Source organism: Stenella coeruleoalba, assembly GCF_951394435.1.
Source record: "Stenella coeruleoalba genome assembly, chromosome: 17".
NCBI lineage: Eukaryota > Metazoa > Chordata > Mammalia > Artiodactyla > Delphinidae > Stenella > Stenella coeruleoalba.
In genome coordinates this window covers 258,712-273,710 of record NC_137163.1, presented here as the reverse complement: position 1 = coordinate 273,710, position 14,999 = coordinate 258,712, and the positions used below count along the sequence as shown (strand labels likewise).

Here is a 14,999-nt window from a genome sequence, read left to right as displayed (position 1 = left end):
GGGGCTGGTGGGCCACCACACCCAGGAGGCTGCAAAGGGGGCCACCTCTGGGGCCCGAGGTCCAGGGCACCCTTCCAAACAGACATAGGAGATAAACCAGAAAACCTCCTGCAAGAGGTAGGTGGGGGCACAGAGAAGGTCTGGGGGGGCCCTTCTCTGAATATAAATACCTTTTGAATAGTTTTGTCCTTTGAAAGCATGTTAAGGGTCTACATGTTTAAAAAGCAAAATTAGGGACTTCCCTGGCAGTCCAGGGGTTAAGACTCGGCGCTTGCACTGCCGGGGGCCGAGGTTCAATCCCTGGTTGGGGAACTAAGATCCCATAAGCCGAGTGGGCATGGCCAAAAACACCAAACCAAAACAAACCAAAACAAAATTAAATCAATAAGAATGGAAAGGGAGAGGAAAAAACCTCAAACTGAAACAAATGGACGCAACTGTATTTCGATGAACATCACAACCACAAGAGGGAGAAGCAAGCTAACCCGGTGTGAGCACAGGACCAGACCCCAACCCTGCTGCTGGGGGAAGGGTGCGTGTGGGCGTGGACTAAGTCCTGGACGTTCTTCTAGTATGTGTATGTATACACACACACACACAGACACACACACACGACTCTGTAGCAGAATGGGCAAGCGACTTTGAAACCATCTGGGACACACTGGCAGTTGAACAAACGAGTCATTGCACTGCGGCTCCTGGAAACAGGGCTCTCCTGGAGGAGGCGCAGGACGGTGGTACGGGAGGCGGCAAGAAAACGCCTCAGAAAAGGGCCGGCCGCGACCGGAGATGTCCACGCAAACTCAGCGCTTCTAGCCCTTCTGCTTAAAGGGTCAAGAAACGCACACGTCGCAGGAGCCACGAGCACACGCGCTGGTCCTTAGACCCTAGTCTTCCCTTGGGGAACGGGGCCCCTCAGAGAAACAGCTGACGGGGGGTGGGGGGAGGCAGCCCAGGATGCACCTGGAGCCCGGGGAAGCCACCAGGAATCACCAGGGCCAGCCTGGAGGAGTCTCACCAGCTCATCTGGTACAGCAGAGCACCAAGTCATGAAGTGCGGGATGAACGACAAACCACGGAAAGCAGAACGGACTTTGTGATTCCACACTGACAGGGATCCACAAGTGAACACAGCGATGGGGAGGAGGGGCTCTTGCTCCCGAGGGACAGGGGGCACCGGCTGGCCGGTGTGGACCGGGTGCCGTGGCTGGGAAGGCATCCAGCTCCGCACCCATCCCAGGAAGGCCCAGGTCGAGGAAGAAACGGTGGAAGCCCCGAAACTGGCGAGGAGCACGGCAGTGAGGCAAACAGCCACTGTCCCGAGAGCAGGTGGGCGGCAGGTGGCCGTGAACCTGCAGAAGGACACACTCTGCTCAGAAATCATCGGAAAAACCAACCCGAGTGCTCTATCTTTTTTTTTTTTTTTTTGCGGTACGTGGGCCTCTCACTGTTGTGGCCTCTCCCATCGTGGAGCACAGGCTCCGGACGCGCAGGCTCAGCGGCCCTGGCCCACGGGCCCAGCCGCTCTGCGGCATGTCGGATCTTCCCGGACCGGGGCACGAACCCGCGTCCCCCGCATCGGCAGGCGGACCCCCAACCACTGCGCCACCAGGGAAGCCCCCGAGTGCTCTATCTTAACAAGGGTGGCTTCCCTGAAAAAGTGTCTATGTCGCAAAAGGCAGAGGAAGGAAGTGGAAATCTTCCAGGTTACAAAACACAAAGGAGACGTGCAGCAGACTCGGGGTAAGCGGCGCTGGAGGGGCCGGAAATGCCACGAAGGACGGCAAGGAGCCAGCGGCCAAAGCCGGACCAGGCGGTACAGGAGGCGGGTGCTTCCCATCGCACAGATTTACGCATGGCGCCTCCTGTCCCGGGAGATGTGAGCAAACACGGGGCTGGATGTGCGTGTCCCCCCAGATGACTCAGAACAGTGCTGTTTGTGGAAGGAGCAGCGGCCGCACGGCGGCACAGAGCATGAATCTGGGTAAGGGGACCTGATGCTCAGAGCACTCTTCCTGTTCGTGCAACTTGTGGAATTATTCCCAAACAAAGCCATAAATTAGAAAAACGCAAGTGATCATCTGTGGCCGCCTGCCTCCGCGTGGATGCCCAGAGGGCGCCTAAGGGGCTGGGCCCAGCTGAGGGCTGGCAGGGTGTCCACTGCCTGAGCAGAAGCCCTCCCTGCTCTGCAGCCCGTTGGCGACAGGAGGTGGGGCTCCCCGGGGAAGCCAGATTCAGAAGGCAGCACACAGCTCCTCGTGGAGGAGAGTGGGGCCAGGCCGCGTAAGCAGGCAGGACAGCACTGACAAGCCGAGGAGAAGCCTCCTGCTTCGCTGGCCCCCGGTAAGTCAGCCTCCTTACCTCGTGCTAGATCCTGAAAGCCGAGGCTCCTGCAGGCCAGCATGATGGCTCTCGCATTCGTAGTCCTGCGTCTGGGACATCGCAGCCTTTTCCTGAGGACCCAGGTGGACGGATGTCAGCAGGTCAGTGGGATGCCCTCAGCAGCAGTCGGGAAGGCACCGCCCTGAGAGCAGAAGCCACATTATCACGCCTTTGGGTATTTGGCGAAACAGTAACTCCCAGCCTGGCCCCTCATGGCCCAGGTCGCCGGCGAGAATGAGGCACACTCCTGCCTGAGCTGGTTTCTGAGCTTCCCGCACCCGACCCTGAACCCCAGCCGGGATCCGGCCCCTGCCCAGCCCCCGCGGAGGGCATCCAGACCCCCTCGCCAGCTGGCCCTAGGCAAGCTGCCTGCCCCCTCTGAGAGCAGTGTTCTCGCCTGGTAAACAGGGACGGCACTACCCACCTGGCGCTACCGTGTCCACAAGCGAGAGGCACATGGCACGCCCTGGACTGGGCAACACTCAAGGGTGACCTATGCACACGCAAGGCCCCCAGATTTAGGACAGAGGGGGCTGTTCAAAAACGGTGCTACATTGACACGATTTACACATGGGAAACAATGAACCTTGACCCCTACCTCATCCAATACATTAAACTCAATTCTAGGTAAACCGATGCTCTGAACATTAAAAGTAAGACAGTAAGACTTTTAGAAAAAATGTAGAAGAAAATCTTTGTGGTTTTAGAGTAGGTGCACATAATCAGACACAAAAAGTCACTAACCACAAAAGAAACATTAACAAATTGGACTATAATATTAAGAACCTCTGCTTATAAATTTTTACCATTATGAATATTACTCAGCCATAAAAAAGAATGAAATAATGCCATTTGCAGCAACATGGATGGACCTAGAGGTTTTCATACTAAGCGAAGTAAGTCAGAAAGAGAAAGACGAATACCATATGATATTACTTGTATGTGGAATCTAAAATACGACACAAATGAACTTATTTACGAAACAGAAACAGACTCACAGACATAGAGAACAGACTTGTGTTGGCAAAGGGGGTGGGGTGGGGGAGGGAAGGACTGGGAGTTTGGGATGAGCAGATGCAAACTAGTATATAATGAATGGACAAACAACAAGGTCCTACTGTAGAGCACAGGGAACTATATTCAATATCCTGAGATAAACCATAATGGAAAAGAATATGAAAAAGAATATATATATATGTATAACTGAATCACTTTGCTGTACAGCAGAAATTAACACAGCATTGTAAATCAACTATACTTCGATAATGTTTTGTTGTTTTTTTTTTGTGGTAAGCAGGCCTCTCACTGCTGTGGCCTCTCCCGTTGCGGAGCACAGGCTCTGGACGCGCAGGCTCAGCGGCCATGGCTCACGGGCCCAGCCGCTCCGTGGCATGTGGGATCCTCCCGGCGGGGCACGAACCCGTGTCCCCTGCATCGGCAGGCGGACTCTCAACCACTGCGCCACCAGGGAAGACGAATAAAATTTTTAAAAATAAATTTTTTCCATTACAAGAAAAAAGACAAATGCAGGGTAGGAGATATTTGATGCATAGAATATGTATAATACATTACATAAATGTGTGTACATGGTCTGATCTGACAAAGGACTATTTCCAGAACATATAAAAGATTCCTAGAAATAAATAAGAAAGAACCACAATCAATAGAAAAAAGGACAAAAGACTTGAAAGCACACTTACCAACAACAAAAATCTAAATGACTAATAAACACACAGAAGTGTGCTCCACCTCATTAGTCATCGGGAAATGCTAATTAAAAGCATAATGGGACACCAGCGTGCCCACCAGAATGGCTAGCATGGAAAAGTAAACCTACCCCACGCTGGCCAGAGTGTGGAGGCTCACCGGCTGCAGGGCGCAGGTTAACACCCTCCGACCGGGTTGGCAGCACTTCCTAGGCTGCACGTACCCCGAGGCCCTGTCATCCAGGGCTGCCGGGGCCAGCAGAGGCCACATGGCCGCTCACCAAGGCCTGCACATGGCATTCCCAGCAGCCGCAACGGGAAACTGCCACATGTCCATCACAGCAGAAACGGCACACGGGAGTTGCCCCCCACAACCTGGGTGTGGCTCCGGGGGCGTGAGAGACAGGAGCCTGACACACTGGAGTCACCAGCACAATCCCCTTACGTATGTTCAGGCACACGAGCCTCTGCGGGCGCATCAGAAGCAGCCGCCTCTATGCCAGGTAGTGACAGGTGGGCCCAAGGGGCAGGGCCACCGTTGAGCATGTGTTGGTTTATAAAAGCTCTCAGAGGGACTTCCCTGGTGGTCCAGTGGTAAAGAATCCGCCTTCCAATGCAGGTGATGCAGGTTCGATTCCTGGTCAGAGAACTAAGATCCCACATGCCATGGGGCAACTAAGCTCGCACGCCTCAACTGGAGAGCCTGCATGCTGCAAACTACAGAGCCCACGCACTCTGGAACCCACATGCCACAACTACAGAGCCCACATGCCCTGGAGCCCGCGTGCCACAACTAGAGAAGGGAAAAACCTGCACGCCACGACTAGAGAAGAGAGAAGCCTGTGCGCCGCAACAAAAGATCCCACATGCCGCAACTAAGACCCGATAAATTAATTTAAAAAAAAAAAAGCTCTTGGAGTTTCATGCCATCGCTTTCACACCTTCTTGTACACAAGCCTCACTTCAGTAAAACGTCTGAAGAACTGCGGCGCAGCGGCAGCGCAGCAGGGGACACCTGCCCCTTGCTCCGTCCTCACCCCAGCTGCTCTCGGGACGAGGCCCTCTCTGGAAGAGGCCGGTCCACAGATCCTATCTGTGCTAATCAAGGCGGGGAGAAAGCAGGTTCAGGGCACGGGAACACAGCCAGCCAGGGGCCCAGGGGCAAGGGACGCTGCTGGCCAATCAGACACTTTCTCTAAGGCCCAGAAGGACTGTGACGCCCCGTCCCACCCGACTCCACTCAGTTCCTGGGCTGGAGAACAGGCTCCCAGCCGCCTCCTTCCTACCACTGGAATGTCCACACAACTACTAGGAATGCTTAAGACACACAACTACCAGGAATGCCATTTTTAAAAAATGAAACAAGTCTTTCTAATTGTCTAACAGAAAATAGGTGACCTTCTTTTATGGCTTCAACATTAAAAAAAAAAAATTAAAACAGCACTGTTAGTGAAATTTTGGAAAAAGTAAAAGGTACCTACCATAACCTGAGAACAACTCAAATCAATGTCTTCAACCTGTGCACCTCCTTTCACTCATCTGCCATCCTTCCCGGCTGGTCCAGAGCAGCAAGGCTACCACCTCCAGTGCATCTGGCTGCCCTCCTCGTTTCAGTGCCAGCTAAGGCATCACCTCCTCCAGAAAGCCTTCTCCAATCTGGGACAGACACCTCATCTTGGTGACCCAAATGCCCTGGGTCTGAAATCAGGTAGTGTTGCCCTCCAACTTTGCTCTTCATTTTTGAAGTTGTTTTAATTATTCTAGGTCCTCTGCATTTCCATATGAATTTCAGAATCAGCTTCTCAGTTTCTCCAGAATAGGCTGCTATGATTTTGCTTGCAGTTGCATTGACTCTACCCATCAACATGAAGAAAACTAACATCGTAACAATTCTGAGTCTTCAAATCTGTGAACAGGGCATATCTCTCCATTAGTTACTAGTTTCTCTCAGCAATGTTTCGTAGGTTTTTTTTTTAGTGCAGAGATCTTGTACACATTTAGTCAAATTTACCTGTATTTCATATTTTGGACACTGACAAAATATAAAACAATTTCCAATTGTTCGTTACTAGTACAGAAGTATATCATTTGGTTGTGCATATTGGTAACCTTGCTAAACTCACTCATTAGCTCTAATTGTGCCCTCCCTCTCAAAAATTTCATTAGAATTTCTACATAGATGATCATGTCAATGGTGAACACAGACAATCTTACTTCTTCCTTTCCAATATGGATCGTCTTCTTTTTCTTCCTTCCCTGCCCTGGCTAGAACCTCCGCCAAGATGCTGACTAGGATGGGTAAGAGCAGACACGGTTGCCTCATTCCTGATCTCAGGGGAAGCAGCCAGCGTATCATTATTAAGTATGATGTTGGACTTCCCTGGTGGCGCAGTGATTAAGAATCCGCCTGCCAATGCAGAGGACACGGGTTCTAGCCCTGGTCCAGAAAGATCCCACATGCCGCAGAGCAGCTAAGCCCATGCGCCACAACTACTGAGCCTGTGCTCTAGAGCCCGTGTGCCCCAACTACTGAAGCCCGCACGCCTAGAGCCCGTGCTCCGCAACAAGAGAAGCCGCCGCAATGAGAAGCCCGCACACAGCAACGAAGAGTAGCCCCCACTCGCTGCAACTAGAGAAAAGCCCATGCGCAGCAATGACGACCCAACGCAGCTAAAAATAAAACTTAATTAATTTATTTTATTTTAAAAAAAGTATGATGTTAACTGCAGATGTTTCATAAATGTCCTGTGTTGGGTTGAAGAAATTTCCTTGAATTCCTACTTTGCGGGGTTTTTTAAAAATCAGAAATGGATGTTGGATTTTGTAAATCGTTTTTACCATGTGTATTGAAATGATCACATGATTTTTCTTTTTTGGTTTCAGAATAGTTGAATTCCATTGATTAACTTTCTAATGTTAAACCAACGCTGTATTCCTTGGACAAATCCCAGTTGGTCAGGATATATTATCACTTTCACATATTGGTGTATCACGTATATATATTGTATATATTATATATTCTTAACAAAATAAAATTTTGTTAAGAATTTCTGCGTCTATGTTCATATGTACTTTATTCTTCTTGTGATGTCTGTCTGGTTTTGGTATCAAGATAATACTGGCAAAATAAAATGATTTGAGAAATATTCCCTCCTCTCAATTTTCTGGGAGAGTCTGTGCAGAATTGCTATTATTTCTTCCTCAAATGTTTGGTAGAATACACCAGTGAAGCTATCTGGGCATGCATTTTTTTGAGTGAGCTTTCGTGGGTTTTGTCTTTCAACGAATTTGTCCCCTTCATATAAGCTGTTGAATTTATTGGCATAAAGTTCTTATAGTATTCCTGTATTATCTTTTTAAGATCAATAGAATCTGTAGTGATGCCATCTCTTTTGCTCCTGATATAGGTAATTTATGTCTTTTCACTCTTTTACCTAATCAGTTTGGTCAAAAGCTTGTCAATTTTACTGACCTTGTTTAAAAAAAGACAGTTTTTCACTTTATCAGTTTTCTCTATTATTTTTCTGCTTTGATTAATTTCCGCTTCGATCTGTTACTGCCTTTCTTTGCATTCTTTTGGATTTAATTTGCTCTTTTTCTAATTTAAGGTAGAAGTTGAGTTCAGTGATTTGCGACCTTTTAAAATTTTAATCCAATTTAGGCATCTAGTGTTATAAAATTTCCTTTAGAGGACAGCTATCACGATATCCCACAAATTTTGATATGCTATATTTTCATTTTCACCCAGTTCAAAAGCTGTCTCATTTCCCTTTTGATTTCTCCTTTGACTTGTGGATTATACAGAAGTATGTTATTTACTTTCCCAATAGCTGGTGATTTTCCAGATTTTTAAAAAAATATTTATTTATTTGGTTGCGCTGGGTCTTAGTTGCAGCAGGCGGGCTCCTTAGTTGTGGCACACGAACTCTTAGTTGCGGCATGCATGTGGGATCTAGTTCCCTGACCAGGGATCGAACCAAGGCCCCCTACATTGGGAGCATGGAGTCTTATCCACTGTGCCACCAGGGAAGGCCCAGATATTTTTAGAGTTTCTAATTTAGTACCGTTTTTGTCAAAAATGTTATGGTGCAGAAAAATGGTCTATCTTGGTAAATATTTCATATGCACTGGAAAAAACATGCTGTTGGGTGGAATGCCCTATATATGTCAATCACATCAACTTGGTTGATTGTGCCAACACTAATTTCCTGTCTACCTGTTCATCAGTTACTGAGGAAAGGGTACTGAGAGCTCCAACTACAATTGTGGCTTTGCTTATTTCTTTTTGCAGTTCTCTAAGTTTTTGCTTCACATGTTTCATAGCTCTGTTATTAAGTACATAAAATGTATAGTATCTTCTTGAGGAATTAACCTCTTTGTCATTATGAAATATCTTTACCTGGTAGTTTTCTTTGCTCTGGAATGAGTACATTTGATATTATTACAGCAGGTCCAGCTTTCTTTCCATTAGCATTAGAATTGTATCTCTTTTGCCTTTCTTTTACTAACCGATTTGTCTCTTGATATTTAAAGTGGGTTTATTGGGTAAGCCAGCATATAATTGGGTCATGCTTTTTTATGCAATCTGACAATTTCTGTTGTTTAATTGGGGTGTTTAAACCATCTATATTTGTGATTGTTAACATGGTTATGTTGAAATCTACCCTCGTTTCCTGTTTTTGATTTCTCCCATCTGTTCTTTGTTCCCCCTTTTCCTTCTTTTGAATTATTTTATGTGATTCCATTTTTCTGCCTTCTTTTGAATTATTTTATGTGATTCCATTTTATCTCCACTGTTGACTTATCAGCTGTATGTAATTCATTGTTTTGCTATTTTAGCAGCTGCTTCTGGGTTTGTAGCATCCATATTTAATTGATCATAGTCTGCCTTCAAGTGAAATTATATTTCTTCAAGCATATGAGTTTGCCGTTTCTCCTGGATTTTGTGCCATTTTTGTCATACATTTTATTCTATTTATGTTACAATCCCCCAACTCTGCTAAACTGTTATTATTTTTAGTTAGATAATTGCGTTTTAAAGAGATGCCATTTAAAGAGAATTAAATAATAAGAAAGTGTCATATATTTAGTCATGTAGGTGCGTTTCCAGGACTCTCCATTCTTTCACATAGATCCAGATTTCCATCTGGTTTCATTTTCCTGCAGCCTGAAGAATTTCCTATAACATTTCTTGCTGTGAAGGTCTTTCAGCTTTTGTATGTTTGAAGTATCTTTATTTCACCTTCGTTTTAGAGATATTTGCCCCGGTGTCGGCGCCTAGGCTGACAGTTTTCATTCAGCACTTGCACACGGTGCTCCACTGTCTCCTCATTTGCATTGTTTCCAAAGAGAAATCTGCCATCGTCCGTATCTTTGTTCCTCTGTGTGTAATTATGTCTTTTTTTCTGGCTGCTTTTTTTTTTTTTTTTTTGTGGTACGCGGGCCTCTCACTGTTGTGGCCTCTCCCGTTGCAGAGCACAGGCTACAGACGCGCAGGCTCAGCGGCCATGGCTCACGGGCCCAGCCGCTCCGCGGCACGTGGCATCTTCCCGGACCGGGGCACGAACCCGTGTCCCCTGCATCGGCAGGCGGACTCTCAACCACTGCTCCACCAGGGAAGCCCTTTCTGGCTGCTTTTAAGACCTTTCTCTCCATCACTGACTTGGAGCAATTTGATTATGATGTGTCTGTGCATGTTCCTTGTGCTCAGAGTTTAAGATTGTTTGATCTAGGTTTATAGTTTTCATAAAACTTGGAGGCTTTTTGGCTATCATTTCTTCAAGTAGTTTTTCTGTCCCTCCCTCCCTCTTTGGGAACTCCAATTACACAAATCGCAGCCTCTGCCCACTGCCCCTCAGCTCAGTCAGGCTCGTTTTTTGCGTTGTTTACTTAGTACTTTTCCTCTCCTTGTTTTAGTTCGGATACTTCTTACTGCTTTGTCTTCACGTTCACTAATCTTTTCTTCTGCCACATCTAAGCTGCTGTTAATCCCATCCAGTGTGTTTTGCACTCAGACAGTTTAGTGTCAAACCTAGAAGTTTAGTTTGGATCTTTAGTTCAGTGTCTTTACTTCACCAGGTCTCTACTTAAAGTCTCGAATATTTCCTTGAGCTTTCTGAACATATGGAATGTAGCTATAATAACTGCTGTAATGACCTCGTCTGCTAAATCTAACATCTGAGTCAGTTTTGCATCCGTTTCAACTGAATTTTCACTGCCTAATGAGTTGTATTTTCCTGTTTCTTTCTATGCCTGGTAACTTTGATTGGATGCCAGACACTGTGAATTTTACCCTTTTGTAAGCTGTATATTTTTGTATTCCTATAAATATTTTTGAGCTTTGTTTGGGGATACAGTTACTTGGAAACAGTGTGAAACTTTTGGTTCTTGTTTCTAAGATTGTTCAGGGGCGCAGAGCAGCATCTATTCCAGGGCTAGCTGTTCTCCACTCAGTAGCCTGCCCAGTGCCCTGTGAATTATGAAGGTTTTCAGTCTGCCTGAAGACAAGGCACTCTTCACAGTGTTGTGACAGCTCTGGGTACTGTTCCCCTTAATCCTTCTGAGTGACTCTTTCCCTGGCCTCTGGTGGTTTCCCCACACCCACACACTGATCAACACTCTGCTGGAAACTACGAGAGACCCTCTGCACATCTCCAAGTTCTCTCTGTTTGCGGCTCTCTGCTCTCTGGTGCTCTTGCCTGCAAACTCTAGTCCCCTTAGTTGCCCTGGACTCTAAGCTCCAGCTCCTTTATGGAGGGAATCTGCCAGGCTCTGCATCCTTACACCTCCCTGAATGCCGTAAGAGCTGCAGAAACCATCAGGCTCATCTTGTTTGATTCTCATCCCGTAAGCATCACTCTACTTTGTTGCCTCATACCCAAAGTTTAGAAAACCAAGGTTTCACAACTATTGCCCAGTTTTTTTTTTTTTGCAGTACATGGGCCTCTCACTGTCGCGGCCTCTCCCGTTGCGGAGCACAGGCTCCGGACGCGCAGGCTCAGCGGCCATGGCTCACGGGCCCAGCCGCTCCGCGGCATGTGGGATCTTCCCGGACCGGGGCACGAACCCGTGTCCCCTGCATCGGCAGGCGGACTCTCAACCACTGCGCCGCCAGGGGAGCCGCCCAGCTTTTTATTAGTTTCGAGTGGGAGGGCTAATCTGATCCCTGTTGCTCCACCTTGTGTGCAGGTGGATTGTAGTATAGTCACACACACAAGTCATTATAACTGTGATATGCCGTCTGTCTCCCCACTAGAGGGTGAGGGGAAGCTCCTTGAGGGCAGAGACGATGTTTGTTTTGTTATATCCTTGATACACAGTAACCAATCAAACATTTACTGAATAAACACACTCCTTAATCACCTGGAATTCATTTTGGCACACTGTACAATTAAGGACCTCAAATGTTTGTTCTGTTACATACTGTATGACTCCAAGTATTAAGACAGTTTGGACAAGGCAAAACTATATTGCTGGTAAAAAGATCATGGATGCCAGTGGTTCAGGAGGGAGGATGGTTGAATGGGGGAACACAGGGGATCTTCTACGGTGGCAGAACGGTTCTGTGTAATACCGCCACTGTGGATACCTGACGATATGCATTTCTCAAACCCAAAGAACTTTACAGCAAAAAGAGTGAACCTCAATGTACACAAATTTAAAAGAAAAGAATTCAGGAAGTCAGAAGTTCTCAGGATGGGGCTTCCCTGGTGGCGCAGTAGATAAGAATCTGCCTGCCAATGCAAGGGAACACAGGTTCAAGCCCTGGTCCGGGAAGATGCCACAAGCCGCAGAGCAACTAAGCCTGTGCGCCACAACTACTGAGCCTGAGCTCTGGAGCCTGCAAGCCACAACTACTGAGCCCACGTGCCACAGCTACTGAAGCCCGCGCACCTAGAGCCCGTGCTCCGCAACAAGAGAAGCCACCGCAATGAGAAGTCCGCGCACAGCAACGAAGTGTAGTCCCCGCTTGCCGCAACTAGAGAAAGCCCGCGCACAGCAACGAAGACCCAATGCAGCCAAAACTAAATAAATAAAATAAATAAATAAATAAATAAATAAAGATGATCCTGGAGGATCTCGTAGAGTCAGAAAGTAAGGAAGACAAGACAAAAACAAAACCCCACGATGAAGGGGTCTGCCAAAGGGACAATGGCGCTAAATAAAAGAGCTCCCAATGACCAAAGCTGGAACATTTTGAGGGAAAAAAAAAGTCATCCCATTATACTTTATAACTTTTATAAAGTATAAAAGGATATCCCTAAGTCCATACTGATATAAATAAATGACCAAATAAGGAAGTAAAATGGGGAGAAGAGACAAATATCCCCTGCAAACACCAATCTATGCAGACGCTCGGCCCTTACGGACCCTCCTCCCGCGGGTGCCCCAGCCCGGCCCGGCCCGGGGAGCTCCTGGAGGGCCCCCCTCACCCACCTGTGCACAGCCCACCCCCCCAACCTGAGCAGAGGGCGGCGCTCCATGCTTTACAGAGGGTTCCGTTTGGGCACCAGGTCCTGGGCCGTGCTGCCCAGTTCTTCCCAAACATGACTCTCAAGGTGCAAAGCCAGCCCCTCCACCCCAGGGGGTCTTGTGCACCCCCTGGACGCCCCGCTGCCCGGCGCCTTGCAGCCCCTGACCATCGTCCAACTGTCTTCCATCTGCTCCTCTCTGTGCCGCACGGCATGTTCTCTGCAAGCAGCTGTCCTGGGGACTTGCTCTCCCCGCTGTCTGCCGTTACTCATGGGGCTCTCACGTCTCTCTCAGCCCTTGTCCCCCAGCTCCTTTCTCAGCTCTGCCAGTGCCCTCTCCCCGCATCCTGTCCCCCGGAGCCTCCTCCTCCTGTGCATAGCTGAGCTCCGCTCCTGCCCCCGGGCTGCCTTCTCCTCCTTCCAGTGTCTACATGAGGGTCCCACGCTGGCTCCCGATCACTGCTCGTCTATAAGTGAGGGCAGGGACAGGACTGAGCCGGGGAGCTCCCACCGGCTGTGTGGCTCCAGGATGCTCGACTGCCGAGTTTCCTCACAGGTTCTGCTCTGGAAATGAGTTTCTGGTCTTAGGACATTTTTTGGTTGCAAGTGACGGAAACCCAACTCAAACTTAAGACAGAGCAGCTGGCGCCCGTGCCCAGTAGGGCTGTCCGGTTTCTAGGAAGCCCCAGGCCGCTCTCCCCTATACTCTCTGCTCAGGCTGGCTCTCTCAAGAGCCATACAGCGACACCCCCAAACACGGCCAGAAGTTTCTTCCCTCTGGCTCTAGCAAGAGTCTCCTGGCTTCTGAGTGAGCACTGGGACCTCAGCCTTGACGGGTGCTGTGCGGGGGCAGGTGGGAAGGCGGCTCCACGGGCATCCGAAGGCCCTCCTGCAAAAGCTCCTTCGGGTGACTGTCTGCCTGCCTGCCTGCCAGGGGACCCACTGGGAGGCCTCTTAGCCCCCACAGTACGGGGGACACGGCCCAAGGCACTGCCGGAGGCCGGCATGTCCACAGGGAGTGCCGTTTCCCCTCTCTTCTTCCCCATCTCCCCGCTTAAGAGTCTGGATCTTGCAGGAAATGCGGCTGGAGCACCTGGGCCCTCCTCCTTCGGCTCCTCTCTCACCGGACGCCCACCCACATCCGCTTTACCCCAAGGCCCACCCAAACCACAGACCCCATTCTGCCAAGTAAATGTCGCCAACGGGGCCCCAGAATCCTCTTTGTTGGGCGAAAACTCAGCCCCGCTCGAGGCTCTGGCTTTCGCCCCTCTTCCCTGTCTGGCTCGAGGCTCTGGCTTTCGCTCCTCTTCCCTGTCTGGCCGACACCCTCCTCTGGCTGTGGCTGTTCCTTAGATTCACTGCAGATGAAATCCTGTTCCCTATTTCTCATTCTTTTTGTCCATTTCAGTGAGTTTCAGGGAGGAAAGAAGAACAAGCAAGCCTCTACTCAGCCATCATTTCCAGAAGGCCTATGTTCCATTCTCCAGGCTGTTTGTAATACGTTTTCCAAGTTCTGAACAATGAGCCCATCTCAGTTTCATGTGGGCTGGCAGCACAAGGCCCCGCTCTCCCCGCTCAGCCAACAGGCCGGGCTGGCATTTCCGCCTCCACACCTCCCGCTGCAGCTGTTCTCACTGACCTCCACCCCCCCCCCAAGGCACGGGCCACGCTGTTACGCTGAAAATCGTGGCCCAATCCGTCAGCAAGTCATGGAATCAACCCGTAGGTCAGAACCAGCTTTTCAGACCTTTCTGGAAAACGACGTCAGACCGCACCCCACACAGAAAGGACACTGCTGTTTGGAGTCAACTGGACGCAACGTAAAGTGAATCTCGGAGGCTGGAGCTGCCCTGCAAGCTCTCGGAAAGCTGCCACTCTGGGGACAGCACGTGGCTTCTGTCCGGCCTCGGGGTTGCATGACAGGCAATCAGGACACACAGACCCCTCTGCTCACCCGCGGTGTGCGTCCCCAAGCCCTCACCTTCTTGGGCTTTCCTCACCAACAAAACCGAACCGGAGCCCCCGCAGGCCCGTTTAGAGAGAACAAAATCTCTATCCCACGCTCACGAGCCAAGGTCGGGGACACAAGCTGGCCTGTGACAGGAACAGCCCAACACCAGCGAACTGTTCGGGTTCCCCAAACCTTCCAGGCGCACAGCGCCCTGGCGCCCAGAGGAGGACGGCGTGACAGGCCTGTCGTTCTGCACGACGCCAACGCCAGCCCTCCTGTCACCTCCAGCGCCCACGGGGCAGCCAGTCCCGACCCCTCCAGGCTGAGCCCCCAGCCGCCTCGGCCCCAAAAGATGATGCGGGGGCTTTGGCGAGGGGGCGGGGGTGCAGGACAGAGACGGGGCCTCCACGAAGGAGGAGCAGCGGCGCTTCGAGGCAGAGGATGTTTCCTTATTACTCCAACCTCCTTGCGCCTTCTGCTCATTCCCAC

General features: G+C 49.6%; 1 protein-coding gene across 5 annotated transcripts in view; it reads right to left on the bottom strand.

Annotated features, from left to right (window-relative positions):
* ARHGAP39 (Rho GTPase activating protein 39) overlaps positions 1 to 14,999 on the bottom strand; it is a 73,138-nt gene that overhangs the window by 35,854 nt on the left and 22,285 nt on the right. For 4 of the 5 annotated variants that reach the window (XR_013824426.1, XM_079901089.1, XM_079901092.1 and 1 more), the window contains exon 2: positions 2,362 to 2,524. Coding sequence is in view for 4 of the 5 variants with exons in the window: in XM_079901089.1 (XP_079757215.1) it covers positions 2,362 to 2,441 (80 nt within the window). In the remaining variant the exon portion in view is untranslated. Of the gene's footprint in view, positions 1 to 2,361; positions 2,525 to 5,569; positions 6,199 to 14,999 lie in introns of those variants that run through there. The other variant, XM_079901090.1, reaches the window with a different exon arrangement.